The following is a 26342-nucleotide window of genomic DNA, read 5'->3' on the forward strand; positions in this document are numbered from 1 at the left end:
ACTCTGTTCACAACATTGACATGAGCAAACCACTCGCCCACACAAGGCCATACACGCTGTCTGCCATCTGTCCGGTACAGTTCAAACCAGGATTGACCCGTGAAGAGCAAACTTCTCCAACGTGCCAGTGGCTATCAAAGGTGAGCATTTGCCTACTGAAGTTGGTTACAATGCTGAACTGCAGTCAGGTCAAGACCCTGGTGAGGACGACAAGCATGCAGATGAGATTCCAAGACAGTTCCTGCAAGTTTGAGCAGAAATTCTTCGGTTTTGCAAACCCGCAGTTTCATCACCTGTCCAGGTGGTTGGTCTCAGACGATCCCGCAGGTGAAGCCGGATGTGGAGGTCCTGGGCTGGCATGGTTACACGTGGTCTGCGGTTGGACGTACTGCCAAATCCTCCAAATCGACATTGGAGGTAGTTTATGGTAGAGAAATTAACATTTTCTGGCAACCGCTCTGGTGGATATTGCACGCTCCCTCAAAACTTGACATTTGTGACATTGTTGTGTGACAAACCTGCGCATTTTAGAGTGGCCTTTTATTGTCCCCAGCACAAGGTGCACCTATTTAATAATCATGCTGTAATCAGTTTTTGGATAATCCATCCACCAAATTATCTTGGCAAAGGAGAAATGCTCACTAACAGAGATGTAAAAACAATTGTGCACAAAATTAGAGAAATTAGCCCTTTCTAGGATCTTTTATTTCAGCTCATGAAACACAGGACCAACACGACATGTTGCATTTATATTTTTGTTCAGTTTACATGTATAGATTATATGCACAACCAATCAGCATAAAAATATACATGAAAACACCCAAACTTACATTCCTTGTCCTCTTCCCATATCTGAAGTCTGTAAACAGAACTTCTTTTAAAAATCAATGTACTGTTCTCCCACTTTCAATAAATTAGAAAATAAAATATTGTACATGACCAGAAATGGTTAAGATATTATTCAGAAAATATTAATAAAAGGATACAATAAACCACCTTTCTGTTTGATTTTCAGGCGTCCCGTAGGTGTCATGATTTTATTATGTAGTGTTAAATTACAAATAATAAAAAACATGCACGCACACGTGTTTGCATGGTCTGCAAAGTCCCTGGTTTGGCAGCAGCCATTGTGTCCTGTGAGATGAGTTTGGGCAAGGGGCCTATTCAAGAGGGTGTATCGTTACAGAACATTCCTATAGAAATGTACTGTGTAGAACAGATAGGATTGTTTGTCATTTGGAAAAGGAAATCATGTCAGCTCTATTCACTACATTTCTATCTGCAACGTTACAAACATTTCGCTTCAATAAATATACCCCAGTATTCTTCTCCTCAGGGTCTCCATCCTATGGGGCCAAGGCACGTTCCATCAATTCCTCTCCTCCAATCCTCTCTTTCATTCCTCACATCACATCTGCTCTCTTGTCCCTCACTTTGTTCCTTAGTTTAGTCCTGGCTTTGAAGGCCGCTGAGTTGAACAGATGCTGTGAGGGAAATAAATCAACAGGTTCGATTTACACCATTCAAAATGAAGAATACCAATATGGAGGGCAGGTTTCTATTGGGTCCTGTGAAGACTAGGCAAACCCATAACATGTCATAGTACCTGCTAAAGAAGCTAATGGGCAGGTACATTTTGTTTAACCACATATTTCATTAGACAGTGGAGATCTCACATGATATGTGTGTGGTTGTTGAACAGTATTTTCTGGTGTTAGGGCAGTGGTTATGGTTTCAGGGCAGTGGTTATGGTTTCAGGGCAGTGGTTATGGTTTCAGGGCAGTGGTTATGGTTTCAGGGCAGTGGTTATGGTTTCAGGGCAGTGGTTATGGTTTCAGGGCAGTGGTTATGGTTTCAGGGCAGTGGTTATGGTTTCAGGGCAGTGGTTATGGTTTCAGGGCAGTGGTTATGGTGTCAGGGCAGTGGTTATGGTGTCAGGGCAGTGGTTATGGTTTCAGGGCAGTGGTTATGGTTTCAGGGCAGTGGTTATGGTTTCAGGGCAGTGGTTATGGTTTCAGGGCAGTGGTTATGGTTTCAGGGCAGTGGTTATGGTTTCAGGGCAGTGGTTATGGTTTCAGGGCAGTGGTTATGGTTTCAGGGCAGTGGTTATGGTTTCAGGGCAGTGGTTATGGTTTCAGGGCAGTGGTTATGGTTTCAGGGCAGTGGTTATGGTTTCAGGGCAGTGGTTATGGTGTCAGGGCAGTGGTTATGGTGTCAGGGCAGTGGTTATGGTGGTCAGGGCAGTGGTTATGGTTTCAGGGCAGTGGTTATGGTTTCAGGGCAGTGGTTATGGTTTCAGGGCAGTGGTTATGGTTTCAGGGCAGTGGTTATGGTTTCAGGGCAGTGGTTATGGTTTCAGGGCAGTGGTTATGGTTTCAGGGCAGTGGTTATGGTTTCAGGGCAGTGGTTATGGTTTCAGGGCAGTGGTTATGGTTTCAGGGCAGTGGTTATGGTTTCAGGGCAGTGGTTATGGTTTCAGGGCAGTGGTTATGGTTTCAGGGCAGTGGTTATGGTTTCAGGGCAGTGGTTATGGTTTCAGGGCAGTGGTTATGGTTCAGGGCAGTGGTTATGGTGTCAGGGCAGTGGTTATGGTGTCAGGGCAGTGGTTATGGTGTCAGGGCAGTGGTTATGGTGTCAGGGCAGTGGTTATGGTGTCAGGGCAGTGGTTATGGTGTCAGGGCAGTGGTTATGGTGTCAGGGCAGTGGTTATGGTTTCAGGGCAGTGGTTATGGTTTCAGGGCAGTGGTTATGGTTTCAGGGCAGTGGTTATGGTGTCAGGGCAGTGGTTATGGTGTCAGGGCAGTGGTTATGGTGTCAGGGCAGTGGTTATGGTGTCAGGGCAGTGGTTATGGTTTCAGGGCAGTGGTTATGGTTTCAGGGCAGTGGTTATGGTTTCAGGGCAGTGGTTATGGTTTCAGGGCAGTGGTTATGGTTTCAGGGCAGTGGTTATGGTTTCAGGGCAGTGGTTATGGTTTCAGGGCAGTGGTTATGGTTTCAGGGCAGTGGTTATGGTTTCAGGGCAGTGGTTATGGTTTCAGGGCAGTGGTTATGGTTTCAGGGCAGTGGTTATGGTTTCAGGGCAGTGGTTATGGTTTCAGGGCAGTGGTTATGGTTTCAGGGCAGTGGTTATGGTTTCAGGGCAGTGGTTATGGTTTCAGGGCAGTGGTTATGGTTTCAGGGCAGTGGTTATGGTTTCAGGGCAGTGGTTATGGTTTCAGGGCAGTGGTTATGGTTTCAGGGCAGTGGTTATGGTTTCAGGGCAGTGGTTATGGTTTCAGGGCAGTGGTTATGGTTTCAGGGCAGTGGTTATGGTTTCAGGGCAGTGGTTATGGTTTCAGGGCAGTGGTTATGGTTTCAGGGCAGTGGTTATGGTTTCAGGGCAGTGGTTATGGTTTCAGGGCAGTGGTTATGGTTTCAGGGCAGTGGTTATGGTTTCAGGGCAGTGGTTATGGTTTCAGGGCAGTGGTTATGGTTTCAGGGCAGTGGTTATGGTTTCAGGGCAGTGGTTATGGTTTCAGGGCAGTGGTTATGGTTTCAGGGCAGTGGTTATGGTTTCAGGGCAGTGGTTATGGTTTCAGGGCAGTGGTTATGGTTTCAGGGCAGTGGTTATGGTTTCAGGGCAGTGGTTATGGTTTCAGGGCAGTGGTTATGGTTTCAGGGCAGTGGTTATGGTTTCAGGGCAGTGGTTATGGTTTCAGGGCAGTGGTTATGGTTTCAGGGCAGTGGTTATGGTTTCAGGGCAGTGGTTATGGTTTCAGGGCAGTGGTTATGGTTTCAGGGCAGTGGTTATGGTTTCAGGGCAGTGGTTATGGTTTCAGGGCAGTGGTTATGGTTTCAGGGCAGTGGTTATGGTTTCAGGGCAGTGGTTATGGTTTCAGGGCAGTGGTTATGGTTTCAGGGCAGTGGTTATGGTTTCAGGGCAGTGGTTATGGTTTCAGGGCAGTGGTTATGGTTTCAGGGCAGTGGTTATGGTTTCAGGGCAGTGGTTATGGTTTCAGGGCAGTGGTTATGGTTTCAGGGCAGTGGTTATGGTTTCAGGGCAGTGGTTATGGTTTCAGGGCAGTGGTTATGGTTTCAGGGCAGTGGTTATGGTTTCAGGGCAGTGGTTATGGTTTCAGGGCAGTGGTTATGGTTTCAGGGCAGTGGTTATGGTTTCAGGGCAGTGGTTATGGTTTCAGGGCAGTGGTTATGGTTTCAGGGCAGTGGTTATGGTTTCAGGGCAGTGGTTATGGTTTCAGGGCAGTGGTTATGGTTTCAGGGCAGTGGTTATGGTTTCAGGGCAGTGGTTATGGTTTCAGGGCAGTGGTTATGGTTTCAGGGCAGTGGTTATGGTTTCAGGTTATGGCAGTGGTTATGGTTTCAGGGCAGTGGTTATGGTTTCAGGGCAGTGGTTATGGTTTCAGGGCAGTGGTTATGGTTTCAGGGCAGTGGTTATGGTTTCAGGGCAGTGGTTATGGTTTCAGGGCAGTGGTTATGGTTTCAGGGCAGTGGTTATGGTTTCAGGGCAGTGGTTATGGTTTCAGGGCAGTGGTTATGGTTTCAGGGCAGTGGTTATGGTTTCAGGGCAGTGGTTATGGTTTCAGGGCAGTGGTTATGGTTTCAGGGCAGTGGTTATGGTTTCAGGGCAGTGGTTATGGTTTCAGGGCAGTGGTTATGGTTTCAGGGCAGTGGTTATGGTTTCAGGGCAGTGGTTATGGTTTCAGGGCAGTGGTTATGGTTTCAGGGCAGTGGTTATGGTTTCAGGGCAGTGGTTATGGTTTCAGGGCAGTGGTTATGGTTTCAGGGCAGTGGTTATGGTTTCAGGGCAGTGGTTATGGTTTCAGGGCAGTGGTTATGGTTTCAGGGCAGTGGTTATGGTTTCAGGGCAGTGGTTATGGTTTCAGGGCAGTGGTTATGGTTTCAGGGCAGTGGTTATGGTTTCAGGGCAGTGGTTATGGTTTCAGGGCAGTGGTTATGGTTTCAGGGCAGTGGTTATGGTTTCAGGGCAGTGGTTATGGTTTCAGGGCAGTGGTTATGGTTTCAGGGCAGTGGTTATGGTTTCAGGGCAGTGGTTATGGTTTCAGGGCAGTGGTTATGGTTTCAGGGCAGTGGTTATGGTTTCAGGGCAGTGGTTATGGTTTCAGGGCAGTGGTTATGGTTTCAGGGCAGTGGTTATGGTTTCAGGGCAGTGGTTATGGTTTCAGGGCAGTGGTTATGGTTTCAGGGCAGTGGTTATGGTTTCAGGGCAGTGGTTATGGTTTCAGGGCATGGTGGTTATGGTGGTTTCAGGGCAGTGGTTATGGTTTCAGGGCAGTGGTTATGGTTTCAGGGCAGTGGTTATGGTTTCAGGGCAGTGGTTATGGTTTTCAGTGGTTATGGGGCAGTGGTTATGGTTTCAGGGCAGTGGTTATGGTTTCAGGGCAGTGGTTATGGTTTCAGGGCAGTGGTTATGGTTTCAGGGCAGTGGTTATGGTTTCAGGGCAGTGGTTATGGTTTCAGGGCAGTGGTTATGGTTTCAGGGCAGTGGTAATCTGCTGGTGGGTTTACAGACATTTTAAAGTTCATAGGACGTGGGGTCACCTTCTCGAAACGGGAGATCTTGCTGGCTTTGACGGAGGAGTCCAGAATCAGAGGGGGTCCCAGGCCAAAGATATCCCTCAGCAACGGATTAAACTACATAGACAAGACCAGGCACACCCTTAAATATCATAGAATGACAAGCTGACTATTAGCAATTACTAAATGATACATGAGAAAGCATAGGCAAACAAGCATCAAAACCCTTTGAGACATTTGATTAGAACATTGTTGGTTGCAGCGATACCAGATATCTCTGCTGTAAAAAAGTACATTTACCTCACAAACACTTCTAGACCTAGAATTTGTCCTAACCTGAAGGTGGTGTCTCACTCCAGACTCCAGCACCTCTTTGAAGGCATCGTAGACCCTCCTGCGCATCCAGCTGTCAATGTAGATGCCCTCCACACCAAAGCGGATCTTCTCTTCTGTGAAGTCCTCATTCTGCACAGGAGGGGGAGAGAATATTTCCATATTAAAATCAACTATATATATATATATTTATTTATTTCTCACACTGACCTATGGTCTCCAGTTAGAGAGACTGGTCTGGGGTGAATTTTAAACCCATTAAGCACCGTTAGAAGTGTATGTGGAGGGACGGGTGGTTCCTCACCTCTATGTAGTGCAGCACCTCTCTGAATATGGAGCGCTGTTTCCTCCTGTCGTTCTTGGCACGGTGTTTGTTCCCGTCAGTGGCCAGACCTTTCAGGCACTCACACAGCATGTCGCTGTCTTCAAATTCCTACAGAGAAAAACACTCAAGGATAAGGAGGGATATTTCCTCACTTCCTCTCCATGGGATCTACATTGGCTCCATATTGTGTTTGAGCCTGTGTGAATAAGGCCAGGGACTGTATTCACAAAGTGTCTCAGAATAAGACTGCTGATCTAGGATCAGGTCCTCAATGTCTAATCTTATTCATTGTGATCTAAAAGGCTAAACCTACAGCCCCTGGTTGGTCACGAGGCAGAACATACCCTGTCTATATCTCTTCCCAGTTCAACCAGCAGGGCGATGGTTTCCCCCACAGCAATTCTGTAGTTCACATCGCTGCTCTCCAGGCAGGCCTGTAGCTTGAGTAGATGTCTGAGCACAATAGGAGACAGAGGAAGTGAGATGAGCAAACCAACAGGTACATTTTTTTTATTGAAGGTGCCATCTTGCTGTTTTTCCCCTCATTGGCAAGATCCTGTCTGTATGTGAAATAGCAGCCTATTCCCCATTTATTCCACTAATTTGTCCAAATGTACTGCACCACTGTAGTACATGGGGAATGGTGTTGTTTAAGACGCTGCCCTGTTCTGCGTGTTTCCCTCACATGTCTAGCAGCACAGTGAGGCGGGAGGCGGGGCAGAGGGTGACGAGTAGAGCCCAAGCGTGCAGGGCGGCGCTGTGGAGCCCAGGGGTACCGGCCTTGGGGGTGGGCAGGGTGCCCTCAAAGTTGGGGTACGACGTGGTGAACACACTTTCCAGGTGACTCATGGATTTGACCAAGTCCTGCCAGAGCAAGAGAGAGCGATTAAGACAGACAGTGAAGGAGAAACATCCAATTAAGTACGTGATTTGCCATATTACGTTTCTATTCAAGCTACAGAGAAATAGAATGAAAAGGATTTCTAGAGATTCTCACCTCTCCATCTTCCGCAGCAGAAACATAGCAGCACATACCCAGAGCACTGGCACACTGACAGGGAAAACAAAGATGGAACACTTCAACTCTGAGTGGGCTTATAAGAATACATGCACTTTCAGTGGAAAACTGCAGTCGACAACAGGACTGTGGTGAAGGCCAATGGTGACACTCACGCTCTGGCGGGCGGCCACACTGGCACAGCCGTCAATCATGATGGCACTGAGGACGGGTCGAAGGATCTTGAAGCCCTCCTCGCTCTCGTCCCCCCCGCCCAGCTGCACACACAGCTGGGCACACACTGTGGCTGCTGCAGCCTGCTCCTCTCCACCACCTGAGAGGAGAATGGAGAGAATGACGAACAGAAATAGAGGGGTGAAAAGGGGTGGAGGGTAAGAAACCTTTTACAATCCTTAAGGTCAACAAGAGAAGTCAGGCTATTGCAGGACTTTGTCAAGAAAAACTCTGAATTCATAGAGACTAAATTCAGGTATACTTGAAGACGATCCACTGGATCAGCAATGTTTATTTTCCAGCCAAATAAAGGCATGGTAGACCAAAAGGTGTGTGCGGGTCCGATTCATCTCCTTGGCCTAGCACCACCTAAAATAACCTGCGTTTGAGTAGGTAAATTCAGCCTCTAGCTTCCTCCCTCCACCATCATCAGACAGTCGCACGGTGTCAGTCTCACCCTTGCGCAGGCTCCTCTCCAGGCAGTCGCTGATGGTGAGGAGTCTCTCTGTCAGGAAGTCACAGAGCAGCCTGGATGAGAAGGCCCCTCTCAGAGACTCCAGGGCTGCCAGGCGTGTCTTTGCACTGCGAGGGACAGGAGGAAGGGGCACCTCAGTATGTCTCCACACAGCTCTGCCTAACGCTGTAGTTATGAGAGGACACCTCTTACACTACACCATTATGTTGAAGCTGATCTTAAGTTCCTCATGTCCATTTACCCAAGTACTAGCAACCTGGTGGCTTTAGTTCTGGGAAGTTAGGTGTACAGTAAGTCCGTCTGTAAAAACATTTTAAATCCTGCGAGACCCACCTCTTGTCCATCAGGTTGTCTATGCATTGTTTCAGCTTGTCCTCGGTCTCCTCCTGGGCAGTCTGTTCATCCAGTGGCTCACCTGCTCCTGTGGTGGACACAGAGGAAACGACAGGTAAGCACCAAAACAAAGAGCTGATATCAACTGCATGACACTTCTTTGGATGATGCACCTGTGTTTAGTAGTGTGAGAGCACATGAATGTTGACTTAGCTTGTGTGTGTGTGTGTGTGTGTGTGTGTGTGTGTGTGTGTGTGTGTGTGTGTGTGTGTGTGTGTGTGTGTGTGTGTGTGTGTGTGTGTGTGTGTGTGTGTGTGTACCCACCTGGGCTGTCGTCCAGCACAGAGGCGTTCTCGCTGGCACTGCTGTAGTGACTGAGCACATCAGACGCCAGGTCATCATCACTGGCACCAGACCCACCCTTCACCCCATTCCTCCCCCCTATGAGAGAGAACAGAGGATAGAAAGAACAAGGAGAGTGGAGAATAGTAGGTGAGAGCAAGAGAAAGGGAAAGAGATGCAGAGAGATAGGAGTGTGAGTTTGAGGTGAACGTTGTCTCTGTCAGTGGCTCACTCAGCTGTCGGTAATGTCATCCCAGGCCCCTTGTAGAGACCAAAGTCTATTCTCTCCCCAGTGTTGACACACACAGGCACGTCACATGCAGCTAAACTGGGAAGGCTGGTTGCGAGCGGCCGCTGCCTGAAGTGTTAATCCCTCAGACACAGCCGAGCCAACTGACTGGCACTGCCCCTAGTACAGCTACCAGACTGTGGCCCTATCCTGACAGATGGCAGAGACAGTGAGGATATAGTCACACATGGCCACACTGCCTTACTCCAGTGATCAAGGCCTAGCATACCAAGGCTCAAAGGAATTCATCCTTCAAGACAGAAGTTAGTTTCTTAGTTTATCAGTGAAGTTGGATCCCCAGGTTGAACCCCAAAAATCAGCCAGCCCCAGCTGAGAGCTTTACTGGGGGAAAGTTCACCGGGATGACAGACCTGATGCAGGGAATCAAGCTGTAAATATCACCTCCCTGTTGAATGGCTCTAGGGCTGGGGGAAGCCTGCCCAGGCTCCACGTTGTCATTTACTATGACGTCCTAGAATACACTGCATGACCATCATCAAGGCAAAGGGTGGCTACTTTGAAGAACCTCAAATATAAAATATATTTTGATTTGTTTAACTTTTTTGGTTACTACATGATTCCATGTGTGTTATTTTATAGTTTTGATGTCTCTGCTATTATTCTACAATGTAGAAAATAGTAAAAATAAAGAAAAGCCCTTTAATGAGTAGGTGTCCAAACCTTTGACTCGTACTGTAATTCATTCCCACAAGTCACCTTCTCTGTCTCTAGTGATCATACTGTACCGAGTGGGCCCTTATCAGTCACGTGACTTACTGGTACTCAACCTTGAACCCCAGGCAGAGTGTTCACAGCCAACACTACGCACGTGTCAGCCCATGGCTTTCCACAAGTGTCTGCACCTCAGTCATGCCAAGGGGAGGCGCTTGAGAGTGTGACAGGGCTTTTCTTTTCCAGACACAGCCAGTGAGATGAAGGGGCTTCCTGTCCCCACAAGTCTCAAAACTTAGTCTTGGCCAATTAGGTCTTTAACTGAGCTTTTCAAAACATAAGCAACTTCCCTGCTGCCTAAGCTCGAAACCACAGAAAAGAAAAAACAAACACAGGGTGTAAGAGATGGGAAAGCTGACGAATGGTAATGCCATGGTTTATGGAGCATTCTGAATGAAGCCTCTATGAGAGGAGTTAGGTCAGTGCGTTGGCCAATATGTGCAGAGGGGACGGTGGAGCTGGGGGTATCCAAGATGTAGATACAGTGTTAGTAGGACAGAGAGGGAGAGAGAAGGCTGGGAATCCTGGGACCAGCCGGAGTGACATGAGGCAGGGTAAAACATATGGCAATGAACTCCCGAAGACATCGTTTGGAATATTCAAACCTAACTACTACACCTGTAAAGTCATGAGCCATGCAATATCATATGAACTGTAACAATGACCAACGGTAAAGATGAGTTAGTCAAGTGGGTGGAGAAGTACTGGGATGTGGTGGTCAAGTGGGAATAGTTTACAGATGGCCATGGGCATCAAATTAGTCCAGGTGATGTAGGGACACATTAGTACGTGGGTCCAGGTTACATGAACGATGAATAAGATTTCAAGAAGGCCAGGGGTTGGAGTCCTGCTGTGATACCTTTGAGAGACGGGGCCCTTGGCCAACAGATACAACTGTATAAACCCCTGTCTGAGACAGCCTGTTAAGGGGTTCAGGTGCAGGGAGAAGGGATGGCAGGTTGGCCATGGATGGAGGAAGAGACTATTAGACAGTAAACCGCTCTTGCTTTCCCCAGACACCTCTCTGGAAGCCTGTTCAGACCTTCTCTATGTAACCTGTCCTGTTTGATCATTCTCATCAACTGAACAGCAATAAGATGAATTCTACCATCTTTACTACTGGTCACATGGAGATATCTAATATAGATTACTCAGTGGATGTTATAAACATGGATTTTACTTGGAGATAGCTAGCTAAAGTATTCCAGTTGTGAAAACATTCATTAGAATATGTCATTTCTACCACTATGCTGACATTTGGCCACCTGTACATGTGACAAAAAGGAGTTTGAGCATTCAGTAATCTGACCCCTAGTCTGAGTCCATTATCGTCGGGAGACGTGTTGAGTCCTCACGTTATGTGCACTTCCACATCAGACCACAATTGACCGGGGGCAGAGCTCCCTGCCAGTCTAGGGACTAGGGCTGGGCGATAGATCAAATCAATTCTACTTTGTTTGAACGCAATGTTCCAAATGCCAGTCCTGCAAGAATCAAGGTTTAATTTGTTTGTTTATATGAGCATTTGTCTTTTTGGTCTCGTCTCTTTCGCTCCTTCTGTGCAACTTCCCAGTCGCACACACCAGACCCCTCGCCCTGCCACTCACAACAAAGACGGAAGATCACTTCTTCCTCTCTGACAGAAAGCAGTTCCAACTCGCTATTTGCATTTGAGGATTGGTCCAACAGAATCGGTCATATGGACGCAGAAACACACGCAGAAACATATACCTACAGCCGATATGCTGTAGTAATGCGAGTCTTTGTATCGATAGGCTGTCGTATTGCCAGCGTCTGTGTAGTGTCTAAGGCACAGCACACTTGGGGGGGAAATAACACCCAGCTCATCCGGTGGAGGAGCAGATGCGGACAAACGTAAGGGTCAGTTCGCATCTGTCAAACAGGACCTTCGGCAAGAATGAGAGGTTAAGACGGAGGGCGAAACTCCTCGTCTGGACCCGTTCGGAAACACATTCAGCGCACACTGAAAAAGCATGAAGTTCGCTCATCCTCTTAGTTGAGGTAATAGCCAACAGGAATGCCACCTTCATCGATAGATGCTTCAAAGTCCTCGACTCTAGGGGCTCAGCAAGCACTGACAGCACCACGTTAACGTTCCAGTTTGGCACCGAGTGGGCCATTGCTGGACACAGACGTCGAGCTCCATAAAGTTGGAGAGCAATGAAATTCGTCATGGCATGCCGAGATAACGGCTATACTCTTAATGTGGAATGTCGCTCGGCCCGCATTGAGCAGTGACTAAAACCATTTGCACATATGGCTCTCACACCAGGTACAGAATATGCCCCACCACATTTGATATGACGCGTTGGTGGAAGAAACCATGGCGCTCCGCACTGTGTTCACCACATTGTCCTAAAGGCCGAGACAGGTCCACTAACGCCTCAGAGGCCAAGCCCGAAGATGGAGGCGGTGCAGATCCAAATTCCAACAGTTTAAGGCAATATTGTAGTTCCCAAGGTATGTCCAACCTGATTAGCCAATGGGCTTTCATGATTTTGCAGGAAAATCATTATTAGTTCAGCGCAAGACAACCCACCTCCACTCTACTCCAAATTCAAAGCGGCACTTAAGATGATTTGTTTTCACATGGCTAGCAGCTAGCAAGCTTTCTTTTGAAATGTAAAAAGTTAAGGGCGCAAAATGTCATCAGCAAAGAAAAATAAGGCAGATGTCCACTCATCTTTTGCCTCTTGGACAAAGGAATATGGATTTGTTTAACTAAAGGGCCAGGCTGTTTGCGCTGTTGTAAAACTGTTGTTTTGTCGGACATCAAGTGTACTGCGTCATTTTGAAATGAGACATGAGAAAAACTTCAAGGTTGAGGCGGACAAAGCTTTATTAATCAAGAGGGCCCTGTCCAGGTATGAAAAGCAATGCAGTGCGTTTCAAATCTACATGCAGTCAAATCAAAGTTTGCTCAGTGCATTGCTAAACTTGGAAACCCATTTACTGATGGGGGAATATGTCAAGGAGGATTTCCTCAGTAGTTCACAGGCTTTACTTGATGGATTGCCTAACAAAAGACACAATCATCTCAAAGACATCAAATCAAACTCTGTCATCTGGCCCGAACACAACAAGTGTAGACCTTACCGTGAAATGCTTACTTACAAGCCCTTAACCAACAATGCAGTCCAAGAAAGAGTTAAGAATATATTTACCAAATAAGCGAAAGTAAAAAATTAAATAAAAAACACAAAACAATAATGAACCTATATACAGGGGGTACCGGTACCGAGTCAACGTGAGGGGGTACAGGTTAGTCGAGGTCATTTGTACGTAGGTAGGGGTAAAGTGACTATGCATAGATAATAAACAGCGAGTAGCAGCAGTGTAAAAACTAGGGATGCACAATATAAATATTTAAAAAGTAAAAAATAAAGTATGTGAGCATATCGGAATCGGCCGATATTAACTAAAAATACCAACATCGGCCCGATGTCTAGTTTAACGGCGATGTGCAAAAGCTGACGTGCATCCCTATATAAACGTAGGTAGATGACGCGCATCCCTATATAAACCGTAGGTAGATGACGCGCATCACTATATAAACCGTAGGTAGATGACGCCCACCCCTATATAAACCGTAGGTAGATGACGCCCACCCCTATATAAACCGTAGGTAGATGACGCCCATACCTATATAAACGTAGGTAGAAGACGCCCATACCTATATAAACGTAGGTAGATGACGTGCATACCTATATAAACGTAGGTAGATGACGCCCATACCTATATAAACGTAGGTAGATGACGTCCATACCTATATAAACCGTAGGTAGATGACGCCCATACCTATATAAACGTAGGTAGATGACGCCCATACCTATATAAACGTAGGTAGATGACGCCCATACCTATATAAACGTAGGTAGATGACGCGCATCCCTATATAATGTAGGTAGATGACGTCCATACCTATATAAACGTAGGTAGATGACGCGCATCCCTATATAAACCGTAGGTAGATGACGCCCATACCTATATAAACGTAGGTAGATGACGCGCATCCCTATATAAACCGTAGGTAGATACGCCCAACCCGTAGGTAGATGACGCATACCCCACACCTATATAAACCGTAGGTAGATGACGCCCACACCTATATAAACCGTAGGTAGATGACGCCCACACCTATATAAACCGTAGGTAGATGACGCCCACACCTATATAAACCGTAGGTAGATGACGCCCACACCTATATAAACCGTAGGTAGATGACGCCCACACCTATATAAACCGTAGGTAGATGACGCCCACACCTATATAAACCGTAGGTAGATGACGCCCACACCTATATAAACCGTAGGTAGATGACGCCCACACCTATATAAACCGTAGGTAGATGACGCCCACACCTATATAAACGTAGGTAGATGACGCCCATACCTATATAAACCGTAGGTAGATGACGTCCATACCTATATAAACGTAGGTAGATGACGCGCATCCCTATATAAACCGTAGGTAGATGACGCCCATACCTATATAAACGTAGGTAGATGACGCGCATCCCTATATAAACCGTAGGTAGATGACGCCCATACCTATATAAACCGTAGGTAGATGACGCCCATACCTATATAAACGTAGGTAGATGACGCCCATACCTATATAAACGTAGGTAGATGACGCGCATACCTATATAAACGTAGGTAGATGACGCCCATACCTATATAAACGTAGGTAGATGACGCGCATACCTATATAAACGTAGGTAGATGACGCGCATACCTATATAAACGTAGGTAGATGACGCCCATCCCTATATAAACGTAGGTAGATGACGCCCATCCCTATATAAACGTAGGTAGATGACGCCCATCCCTATATAAACGTAGGTAGATGACGCCCATCCCTATATAAACGTAGGTAGATGACGCCCATACCTATATAAACGTAGGTAGATGACGCCCATACCTATATAAACGTAGGTAGATGACGCCCATACCTATATAAACGTAGGTAGATGACGCCCATACCTATATAAACGTAGGTAGATGACGCCCATACCTATATAAACGTAGGTAGATGACGCCCATACCTATATAAACGTAGGTAGATGACGCGCATACCTATATAAACCGTAGGTAGATGACGCGCATACCTATATAAACCGTAGGTAGATGACGCGCATACCTATATAAACCGTAGGTAGATGACGCGCATACCTATATAACGTAGGTAGATGACGCGCATACCTATATAACGTAGGTAGATGACGCGCATACCTATATAACGTAGGTAGATGACGCGCATACCTATATAACGTAGGTAGATGACGCGCATACCTATATAACGTAGGTAGATGACGCGCATACCTATATAACGTAGGTAGATGACGCGCATACCTATATAACGTAGGTAGATGACGCGCATACCTATATAACGTAGGTAGATGACGCGCATACCTATATAACGTAGGTAGATGACGCGCATACCTATATAACGTAGAGGTAGATGACGCGCATACCTATATAACATACCTATATAACGTAGGTAGATGACGCGCATACCTATATAACGTAGGTAGATGACGCGCATACCTATATAACGTAGGTAGATGACGCGCATACCTATATAACGTAGGTAGATGACGCGCATACCTATATAACGTAGGTAGATGACGCGCATACCTATATAACGTAGGTAGATGACGCGCATACCTATATAACGTAGGTAGATGACGCGCATACCTATATAACGTAGGTAGATGACGTGCATACCTATATAACGTAGGTAGATGACGTGCATACCTATATAACGTAGGTATATGACGTGCATCCCTATATAAACCGTAGGTAGATGACGTGCATCCCTATATAAACCGTAGGTAGATGACGTGCATACCTATATAAACGTAGGTAGATGACGTGCATACCTATATAAACCGTAGGTAGAGGACGTAATGACGCCACGAAAAATACAGCGCTACACAGAACAAAAGCAGAAAAATACTAAGTGCACACTTCCAACAACTAAACAAGTTCAAGTCCAGCAGTCAATTAAAAAGTAAGAACATTACAGTGAGACAACTCAAAAGCGAAATACATTAAGGACAAGATCATGGAATTCATTGCCCTTGACAAATCAACCGTTCTCCGTCTTGGATGATGTTGGCTTTCGCCGACTGATCGAGCCCCGGTACACACTATTTTTCAGATGTTGCACTACCAGAGTTACACAGCATTGTTGAAACGCACATGTATGAGCTACTTGCTATGGGCGTCACTGATATTAGCTTCACGACTGACATTTAGACCAGCGATGTCAGCCCCATGAGCATGCGGAGTCTGACAGCACAGTGGTTCGACAAGGATTTTGTGCTGGTTCTCATACCGCTGCTGCTACAAAAGTACTCAAGGCTGTGAACATGCGATTTGGTGGCATTCTATCTGAGCCTCTTTACTGTGTCGCCACAATGCTCGATGCTAGGTACAAGGACCACTACTTCGATGCAGACAATAAACAGGGTTTACGTTAGGGCTGGGCGGTATACCGTATTTTACTATATACACACACCGGTATTTATGCACAGACCAGTTTGGGTTTTTACTTACCTTACCTTCTGTAACGGTATTTGTATGTTTGGTTTGTTAAAATGTGATACTTCCATTTTTATAGTTTACTCCGCTACTTAAGTCAACCCTCTCTGCTCTCTCGCTCTCTCCATGCCGCTTTCCACAGAGATGTAGTCCCACCCCATTACTCAAGGAGCACATTTGTTGTTGATTGACCACGAGATACTTGTGTTCAGTCTGCATGGTCAATGCAGCACATGCAACAATGTTGATGACAATGATGTTGTTTCCACTTTGATCTTAATATAAATCCACAAGCATTCTACAATGACAATATTAGTTTGTGTTTCTTACATCTGCAAACAGCTAGTTTGTATTTTCTTAGCAAGTCAAGCTAAATCGTGTTAGCCAGCTAACTAGCAATTATCATTAGTGGCTAACTAATAAAAGTACTGAGTCAGAGGAAACGTAGCTAGCTAATACATGCATGTTGTTTGTGCAACAGTATCTACTAAATCAAAAAGGAATAGGTGAAGCATGAATATGTTGGCTACATGAAGAAACATTTAATGTAGCCAAAGATTATATGGTCCACTAGGAAACACTGAACATCACTTTGGTTCCTACCCTGTCACTAACTCGTCCATGGCATTTTCATTCGTTGTCATGTCAAACACTGTATTCAAAGTGCCCAATATTATTTATATTATAAATATTGAATTATAATAAACATATTTCCATGATACCAAAAGTTCATCCAAGTGTTTCGATCTAAATCACAATTGCAACGTTTGGTTAAATATAAGGCCTAGTATTTCTGCCCATATCGTGGCAGTGTTGAAATGATCCCAAATGAGTGCAGGAAATGCAGAAATTGATGGAAAAGCAGGAAATTATTTTAGGTTGAAGTTGAACAATATAAAACAATCCGAATGGAGAAAGACCCATTGAAATAATATATCTATCTCCGCCCTAGGGTCACACACTACTCATAAAACAAATTTAGAACTTTTTAAAAAAAACGTCAAAAAAAATAAACATTAATAAAAGAAAATACCATGAGATATATTTTGGCCATATTGCCCAGCCTTAGCTTACATGAAATGTTACATACACAGCTGGACCAGATGGAAACGGACGTAGAGACGGTACGCACCGAGGAACAGGCGCCACGGACAGACAGCTGAAACTTCACTGCTTGACATGTATGATGAAATCTTGGTTGAGAATGAAAAGACTGAACAAACAATGAAACAGCACAGCAAGTAAGTGAAAGAAATGTTTTGATTATGTTTTACTGGTAATGGGAACATATGTAAATGCCAACAAAATAACTTTTTGGTCAGTTGGGTTTGGTGTCTCTGTAACCTTTATTTAACTAGGCAAGTCAGTTAAGAATAAATTCTTATTTACAATGAGGCCTACCCCAGACGACACTGGGCCAATTGTGCGCCGCCCTATGGGACTCCCAATCACGGCCGGATGTGATACAGCCTGGCTTCGACCCAAGGTCTGTGGTGACGCCTCTGGCACAGAGATGCAGTGACTTAGACCGCTCGGGAGCCCCACGAAATGGGGGTAGAAGCTGTTCAGGAGCTTTTTGGTCCTAGACTTGGTGCTCCGGTACAGCTTGCCGTGCGGTAGCAGAGAGAACAGTCTATGACTTGGGTGACTGGAGTCTTTGACGATCTAACCACTTCCATATTGAGCGAGTCACTGGTACTTCCTGCTTTAGTTTTTGCTTGTAAGCAGGAATCAGGAGGATATAATTATGGTCAGATTTGCCAAATGGAGGGCGAGGGAGAGCTCTGTATGCGTCTCTGTGTGTTGAGTAAAGGTGGTCGAGAGGTTTTTTTCCCCCTCTGGTTTCACATGTGACATGCTGGTAGAAATGAGGTAAAACGGATTTAAGTTTGCCTGCATTAAAGTCCCCGGCCACTAGGAGCGCTGCTTCTGGATGAGCATTTTCTTGTTTGCTTTTGGCCTTATGCAGCTGGTTGAGTGAGGCCTTAGTGCCAGCATCGGTTTGTGGTGGTAAATAGACAGTGACAAATAATATAGATGAGAACTCTTGGTAGACAGTGTGGTCTCCAGCTTATCATAAGTCTCTGAGCAATACCCAGCGACTTCTTTAATATTAGACATTGCGCACCAGTGAATGACATTCCACGTATAGCAGTTGTCAGATACTGTGACTCAGAGCAGGTAGGTGAGGAGCTGCTTTGTCCAAAACCCATGCATAGTAACACTAAAGGGGAAGATGTAGCAAAAGCCTTCACAGATCATTTTGAGGAGAGTGGTGTCGATATTAAAAACATTCGCTATTACAACTGACGGTGCCCCCACTAATGGTAGGGAAACAAACAATTCGCAAAGCTGATTGGCCACCCTATGGTTAAATTTCACTGTCATTCACCAAGAGAATCTGTTCCAAGATTTCAAATTCCGATTTTAGGTACTGTGAAAGCTTCTGTAGTTCAAATTGTGAATTTCCTTGTTGCTCACTTGTCTCTGACACAGCCAGTTTTGGTCACTGTTGCAAGAGATTGAACAAATCCACCAAGACTTGCCTCTTCACTGCAGTGTCAGTGGAGGGAAGTTTCTGGAACAGTTTGTGGAGTGTTTGGATAAGGTTAAAGCCGTTCTGGCTGAAAAGGGCCAAAACTACCCAGAGCTTGAGGATTGGCTTGTAAAACTGATGTGTCACACTGACGTAACAGGTTACCTCAATGAGCTCAACCTGCGCCTGCAGCATTCAGGCCAAACAGTGCTGGATGTGTTCCATGCATGGAAGGCATTCGTTGCCAAGCTAGAAGAAGTTTACTCACGGGATATTCAAAGTGGAACGTTCCGCTACTTCAAGCAACTCAAAGGGCTGTCAACGCAATAGTCAGTACTGACGCCATCGGAGTGTACATGGGGGAGCTAAAGTCGGAGTTCTCTGTCAGATTTAAAGACTTCAAGCAACATGGCCCAATGTTTTATTTTTTGATCAAGCCAGACAACTTTGAGGAGAGCAACTTGGATCGGTCTGCGTTTCATTGGATGGGAACCGAGGACTTTGAAATGCAGCTGATCGAGCTCAAGGCATCCTCCCTTTGTGGTCATCAAAATTCATGGAGCTGCGCAAAGAACTGGAAGGGACAGAGCGATCAAGGGGCCTCCATTATCCAATGTTGGGAGAGCCTGCCAGTGAAATGACAGTCTGAAGAAGGTTGCAATGCTTTTAGCATTCGAATCCACATAGCTATGCGAACTTTTCACACATTAAGTCAATACCGAGCCCCTCACGCTGCCGGCTGACCACTCAGAGGCCTGTGTGCAGCTCAGTCTCCAAATATAGCCCAGATATTACACGGTTCAGCAATGGAAAGCAGGGACAAGGATCGCATTAAAAATCGGTAAGATGCGATCGGTAAGATGTGATTTTCAACAGTCGTCTGTCTTTTTTATTGAACCTTGTATTTTTAAATAAATGTTATTTTTTTAATCACATATTATTTGGCCTTTGTAGTTCTGTAGCCTATATTGAAATGTGACTTACACAAAAATGAATGGAGGAGCAATTTAAAACACATGATTTATTATTAACAAAGATGTATAAATCATATTTCCAAATGTTCTAACAACATTTCCATATAAACGATCAAAATGTCTGATAAATGCAATTGAAAACAGTGAAGTGTCTCATCACAATGAAATCTGGATTCTATCTTGATAAAACTCAAACGAATATTGTCCATCATTCAAAAACGTAAATGAAACCAACATTTAGACAGCTTTACAAAATATACATAAAACCACTAACACAGGACATCAAGTCACAATAAAGAACACTTCAAAAGCAAACTTCAAAATTAAAATGACCATCGCTTTAAATCTGCTAACCACAACTGCATGTCAGACAAATACACATAACGCAATGGAATAAGAAGCATAAAAGGAACTTACAAACCCGACAAAACAATGGCAAAAATCATTAAGTAGAATACAAAGATCTCTAGATGCATTTTTAAAAAGGAGCGAAGAAAGCGGCCTTGGTGTGGCATCGCTCATCTGATGTAGCTCGGCCTATAGTGGAGCTCCGTGGTGCTAACGGACAGCGCCTTGGTGTGGCATCGCTCATCTGATGTAGCTCGGCCTATAGTGGAGCTCCGTGGTGCTAACGGACAGCGCCTTGGTGTGGCATCGCCCATCTGATGTAGCTCGGCCTATAGTGGAGCTCCGTGGTGCTAACGGACAGCGCCTTGGTGTGGCATCGCTCATCTGATGTAGCTCGGCCTATAGTGGAGCTCCGTGGTGCTAACGGACAGCGCCTTGGTGTGGCATCGCTCATCTGATGTAGCTCGGCCTATAGTGGAGCTCCGTGGTGCTAACGGACAGCGCCTTGGTGTGGCATCGCTCATTTGATGTAGCTCGGCCTATAGTGGAGCTCCGTGGTGCTAACGGACAGCGCCTTGGTGTGGCATCGCTCATCTGATGTAGCTCGGCCTATAGTGGAGCTCCGTGGTGCTAACGGACAGCGCCTTGGTGTGGCATCGCTCATCTGATGTAGCTCGGCCTATAGTGGAGCTCCGTGGTGCTAACGGACAGCGCCTTGGTGTGGCATCGCTCATCTGATGTAGTGGACAGCGGCCTTGGTGTGGCATCGCTCATCTGATGTAGCTCGGCCTATAGTGGAGCGCCGCGGTGCTAATGGACAGCGCCTTGGTGTGGCATCGCTCATCTGATGTAGCTCGGCCTATAGTGGAGCTCCGTGGTGCTAACGGACAGCGCCTTGGTGTGGCATCGCTCATCCGATGTAGCTCGGCCTATAGTGGAGCGCCGCAGTGCTAATGGACAGCGCCTTGGTGTGGCATCGCTCATCTGATGTAGCTCGCCCTATAGTGGAGCTCCGTGGTGCTAACGGACAGCGCCTTGGTGTGGCATCGCTCATCTGATGTAGTGGACAGCGGCCTTGGTGTGGCATCGCTCATCTGATGTAGCTCGGCCTATAGTGGAGCGCCGCGGTGCTAATGGACAGCGGCCTTGGTGTGGCATCGCTCACCTGATTTAGCTCGGCCTATAGTGGAGCTCCGTGGTGCTAACGGACAGCGCCTTGGTGTGGCATCGCTCATCTGATGTAGTGGACAGCGGCCTTGGTGTGGCATCGCTCATCTGATGTAGCTCGGCCTATAGTGGAGCGCCGCGGTGCTAATGGACAGCGCCTTGGTGTGGCATCGCTCATCTGATGTAGATCGGCCTATAGTGGAGCTCCTTGGTGCTAACGGACAGCGCCTTGGTGTGGCATCGCTCATCTGATGTAGCTCGGCCTATAGTGGAGCTCCGTGGTGCTAACGGACAGCGCCTTGATGTGGCATCGCACATCTGATGTAGCTCGCCCTATAGTGGAGCTCCGTGGTGCTAACGGACAGCGCCTTGGTGTGGCATCGCTCATCTAATGTAGCTCGGCCTATAGTGGAGCGCCGCGGTGCTAATGGACAGCGGCCTTGGTGTGGCATCGCTCATCTAATGTAGCTCGGCCTATAGTGGAGCGCCGCGGTGCTAATGGACAGCGGCCTTGGTGTGGCATCGCTCATCTGATGTAGCTCGGCCTATAGTGGAGCTCCGTGGTGCTAACGGACAGCGCCTTGATGTGGCATCGCACATCTGATGTAGCTCGCCCTATAGTGGAGCTCCCTGGTGCTAACGGACAGCGCCTTGGTGTGGCATCGCTCATCTGATGTAGTGGACAGCGGCCTTGGTGTGGCATCGCTCATCTGATGTAGCTCGGCCTATAGTGGAGCGCCGCGGTGCTAATGGACAGCGCCTTGGTGTGGCATCGCTCATCTGATGTAGCTCGCCCTATAGTGGAGCTCCGTGGTGCTAACGGACAGCGCCTTGGTGTGGCATCGCTCATCTGATGTAGCTCGGCCTATAGTGGAGCGCCGCGGTGCTAACGGACAGCGCCTTGGTGTGGCATCGCTCATCTGATGTAGCTCGGCCTATAGTGGAGCTCCGCGGTGCTAACGGACAGCGCCTTGGTGTGGCATCGCTCATCTGATGTAGTGGACAGCGGCCTTGGTGTGGCATCGCTCATCTGATGTAGCTCGGCCTATAGTGGAGCGCCGCGGTGCTAATGGACAGCGCCTTGGTGTGGCATCGCTCATCCGATGCAGCTCGGCCTATAGTGGAGCGCCGCGGTGCTAACGGACAGCGCCTTGGTGTGGCATCGCTCATCCGATGTAGCTCGGCCTATAGTGGAGCTCCGTGGTGCTAATGGACAGCGCCTTGGTGTGGCATCGCTCATCTGATGTAGCTCGGCCTATAGTGGAGCGCCGCGGTGCTAATGGACAGCGCCTTGGTGTGGCATCGCTCATCTGATGTAGCTCGGCCTATAGTGGAGCGCCGCGGTGCTAATGGACAGCGCCTTGGTGTGGCATCGCTCATCTGATGTAGCTCGGCCTATAGTGGAGCGCCGCGGTGCTAATGGACAGCGCCTTGGTGTGGCATCGCTCATCTGATGTAGCTCGGCCTATAGTGGAGCGCCGCGGTGCTAATGGACAGCGCCTTGATGTGGCATCGCACATCTGATGTAGCTCGGCCTATAGTGGAGCGCCGCGGTGCTAATGGACAGCGCCTTGGTGTGGCATCGCACATCTGATGTAGCTCGGCCTATAGTGGAGCGCCGCGGTGCTAATGGACAGCGCCTTGATGTGGCATCGCACATCTGATGTAGCTCGGCCTATAGTGGAGCGCCGCGGTGCTAATGGACAGCGCCTTGGTGTGGCATCGCTCATCTGATGTAGCTCGGCCTATAGTGGAGCGCTATACAGCGCCGCGGTGCTAATGGACAGCGCCTTGATGTGGCATCGCACATCTGATGTAGCTCGGCCTATAGTGGAGCGCCGCGGTGCTAATGGACAGCGCCTTGGTGTGGCATCGCTCATCTGATGTAGCTCGGCCTATAGTGGAGCGCCGCGGTGCTAATGGACAGCGCCTTGGTGTGGCATCGCTCATCTGATGTAGCTCGGCCTATAGTGGAGCGCCGCGGTGCTAATGGACAGCGCCTTGGTGTGGCATCGCTCATCTGATGTAGCTCGGCCTATAGTGGAGCGCCGCCTATACAGCGCCTTGGTGTGGCATCGCTCATCTGATGTAGCTCCATTTACTAGCCAGTGCAAGCCAAGAAACAGAGATACAGTATTGCGATATAGGCCTACATATTTTGTTTACCGATACATGGTTCTGACTGTACTGCCTGGTGGCCCACCTGCCTACCAGTGACCCTGCCTTTTCTTGGTCTTTCAACTACTCATCTCCTCCATTGCAAAATAATGAATCTTAGTGGTAGTAGGAATGAATCGAAGCTCGGGTCGAAGGGCAAAGAATCAACTCCCCACCACAAATCACAGGCACATGCCATTAGGTCTCTTTTTCAGACTAACACCAGCCTTGCTAGGAATACTCCTAGTGCACAAGCGTACTATGTAAGAGCTATGTGGCAATGTCACTTTGAATGCGTTTGCTTTTCATGTAGTGTAATTGATGTGTATACAGATAGTTATGTATACTGCAATTGTTGTTTACTGATGTTTGACAGGTCACTGAAAATAAGAATGTGTCCTCAATCGACTTAACTGCATAAATAATGATGAAATAAAATGATGAAGTGGTCAATTATAACAAGCAAAGTTAGCTAACGTTAGCTAGTTAAGGCAAAATTGCTTGCAAATAAATCTAGCTAGCTAACGTACTGAGCAAGATAAACAAATTGTCTAGCTCAGAATGCAAACAAAACACTGTACAGATATATAGTGTGTTATAGCAGTTATATAACGTGTTAGATAGCTAGCTATTTATTATCAAACACCAGTTTGCCAATGCATTGCTACAAATAATGGTCATTCTATGAGAAAGTAGCTAACTGCTGTAGTGTAGCAACTTTGTTCCATATGGAACCGATCAACTCAGGCAGTTGCACAGCATTTATGCCAGCTTAGATTGTGATGCAACTAATATATATTAGCCCTTTGCTACACATAATCATATGTTAACAAATAAGACAGCAGTTAGCCAACTTACCCTTGTTTGAACTACGTTTCCCTTTTTTACTCCTTGGCATTTCGCCAATCAGGTTTCTTCACAAATTCACTTCCAAGTCTCAACAGGGCACCCCCGGAGCCGAAACTGAACAATTAATATTCAAGGCCTTGACAGTCTTTTGAAAACAACCTCGGAGGTCACGATGTATTCAAGATCTTAATTAGTGTGATGACACCATATATCAAAAACAAAAATAATTAACGTTAGCTAGACTCGATCCCCCACTTGTTTTTAGTAGCACCACGTTTCACCACCGCAGATGATGTGGAGTTGGCTTTACAAGTCGAGGAATTTGTTTTTCTTCATTACCTGTGATTGTCCCCGGGTAACCGATATCTAATGCAAGATTGAGATACAACATGTTTTTTAAAGTGTTTGGAATGGAGTATGGAGCACGTTGCTGTTCCAAATTCACACATCTTCTTCTTTGGTATAAAGGCGTTCCACAAGCAAACGTTTAAGGTGTATGCCGCCACCTATTGCGCTGGAGTGTGCGATCAATCATGGTTTGCCTAATTCTGTAGTAAGAAAAAACAAATCCCATTAACTTCTATCAAACCCTCCCCAAAAACTCCATCCCTCTCCAAACTTTCTCTATCATGCTCAGACAATCTAACTATAGGATTAAGCAGCATTTAAAAACCATGTCAACAGAAACATCTACTGTTATCCCTAATAACTGTTGCCGTATCCACAATCATTTTCAACCTGACATTTCTGCTTTTCACAATCCTAGTCGTGTTGATATCCTTCCCAAAGTCAATTTTATTCACCAACAAAGTGTCCTTTGACACAGCACATTTATGGGAGCAAGAATTCTGAAAAGGCCTCGAAAACGTGTCAGGAACACTGGGCTATAATAAGTAGGTCGACCAGTAAAAGCAGCAGTTCTAACAAATCCACTATCTTCTCCTGTGTAAGTGGTAACTGCTTTCAGACCCACCTCTTATTAGACATATTAGGCAAAGCTGTGTTTTGTAGTCATATGATGATTCTCATTTAAGTGCCCAAAGCATGAATTTGTCTTCGACTATTTTATTTGTATTTTTTATTTCACCTTTATTTAACCAGGTAGGCTAGTTGAGAACACCTTTATTTAACCAGTTAGGCTAGTTGAGAACACCTTTATTTAACCAGGTAGGCTGGTTATATTTTAAGAATGAGTGATGTCCAGAAATCAATTTTACTGTCCCAATCTTTTGTGTTGACATCTCGGTTTTCTTTGAAGTCGGAGAATAGGAAATTCATCCGTTCATCGTCGGTAGGCTAGTTGAGAACACCTTTATTTAACCAGGTAGGCTAGTTGAGAACACCTTTATTTAACCAGGTAGGCTAGTTGAGAACACCTTTATTTAACCAGGTAGGCTAGTTGAGAACACCTTTATTTAACCAGGTAGGCTAGTTGAGAACACCTTTATTTAACCAGGTAGGCTAGTTGAGAACACCTTTATTTAACCAGGTAGGCTAGTTGAGAACACCTTTATTTAACCAGGTAGGCTAGTTGAGAACACCTTTATTTAACCAGGTAGGCTAGTTGAGAACACCTTTATTTAACCAGGTAGGCTAGTTGAGAACACCTTTATTTAACCAGGTAGGCTAGTTGAGAACACCTTTATTTAACCAGGTAGGCTAGTTGAGAACACCTTTATTTAACCAGGTAGGCTAGTTGAGAACACCTTTATTTAACCAGGTAGGCTAGTTGAGAACACCTTTATTTAACCAGGTAGGCTAGTTGAGAACACCTTTATTTAACCAGGTAGGCTAGTTGAGAACACCTTTATTTAACCAGGTAGGCTAGTTGAGAACACCTTTATTTAACCCGGTAGGCTAGTTGAGAACACCTTTATTTAACCAGGTAGGCTAGTTGAGAACACCTTTATTTAACCAGGTAGCCTAGTTGAGAACAAGTTCTCATTTGCAACTGCGACCTGGCCAAGATAAAGCATAGCAGTGTGAACAGACAACACAGAGTTACACAGAGTTACACATGGAGTAAACAATTAACAAGTCAATAACACAGTATACAATGTGTGCCATTTTTTTTTTTTTATTTTACCTTTATTTAACCAGGCAAGTCAGTTAAGAACATATTCTTATTTTCAATGACGGCCTGGGAA

At 46.2% G+C, this 26342-nt stretch overlaps 1 protein-coding gene across 1 annotated transcript; it reads right to left on the reverse strand.

The window, feature by feature from the left end:
• Positions 1-674: 674 nt before the first annotated feature.
• Positions 675-24670, reverse strand: ifrd2 (interferon-related developmental regulator 2). Its single transcript, XM_035757430.2, has 12 exons — positions 24205-24670; positions 8557-8673; positions 8233-8320; positions 7882-8006; positions 7367-7524; positions 7191-7244; positions 6879-7057; positions 6538-6646; positions 6173-6301; positions 5872-6000; positions 5560-5652; positions 675-1484 (listed from the first exon to the last, which is right to left on the reverse strand). Exons 1-12 carry the CDS (start codon positions 24242-24244, stop codon positions 1404-1406), a joined length of 1302 nt encoding a protein of 433 aa, XP_035613323.1. The 5' UTR covers positions 24245-24670; the 3' UTR covers positions 675-1403.
• Between the last annotated feature and the right edge of the window lie 1672 nt (positions 24671-26342).

The sequence above is a fragment of the Oncorhynchus keta genome, chromosome 27 (assembly GCF_023373465.1).
Source record: "Oncorhynchus keta strain PuntledgeMale-10-30-2019 chromosome 27, Oket_V2, whole genome shotgun sequence".
Lineage (NCBI taxonomy): Eukaryota > Metazoa > Chordata > Actinopteri > Salmoniformes > Salmonidae > Oncorhynchus > Oncorhynchus keta.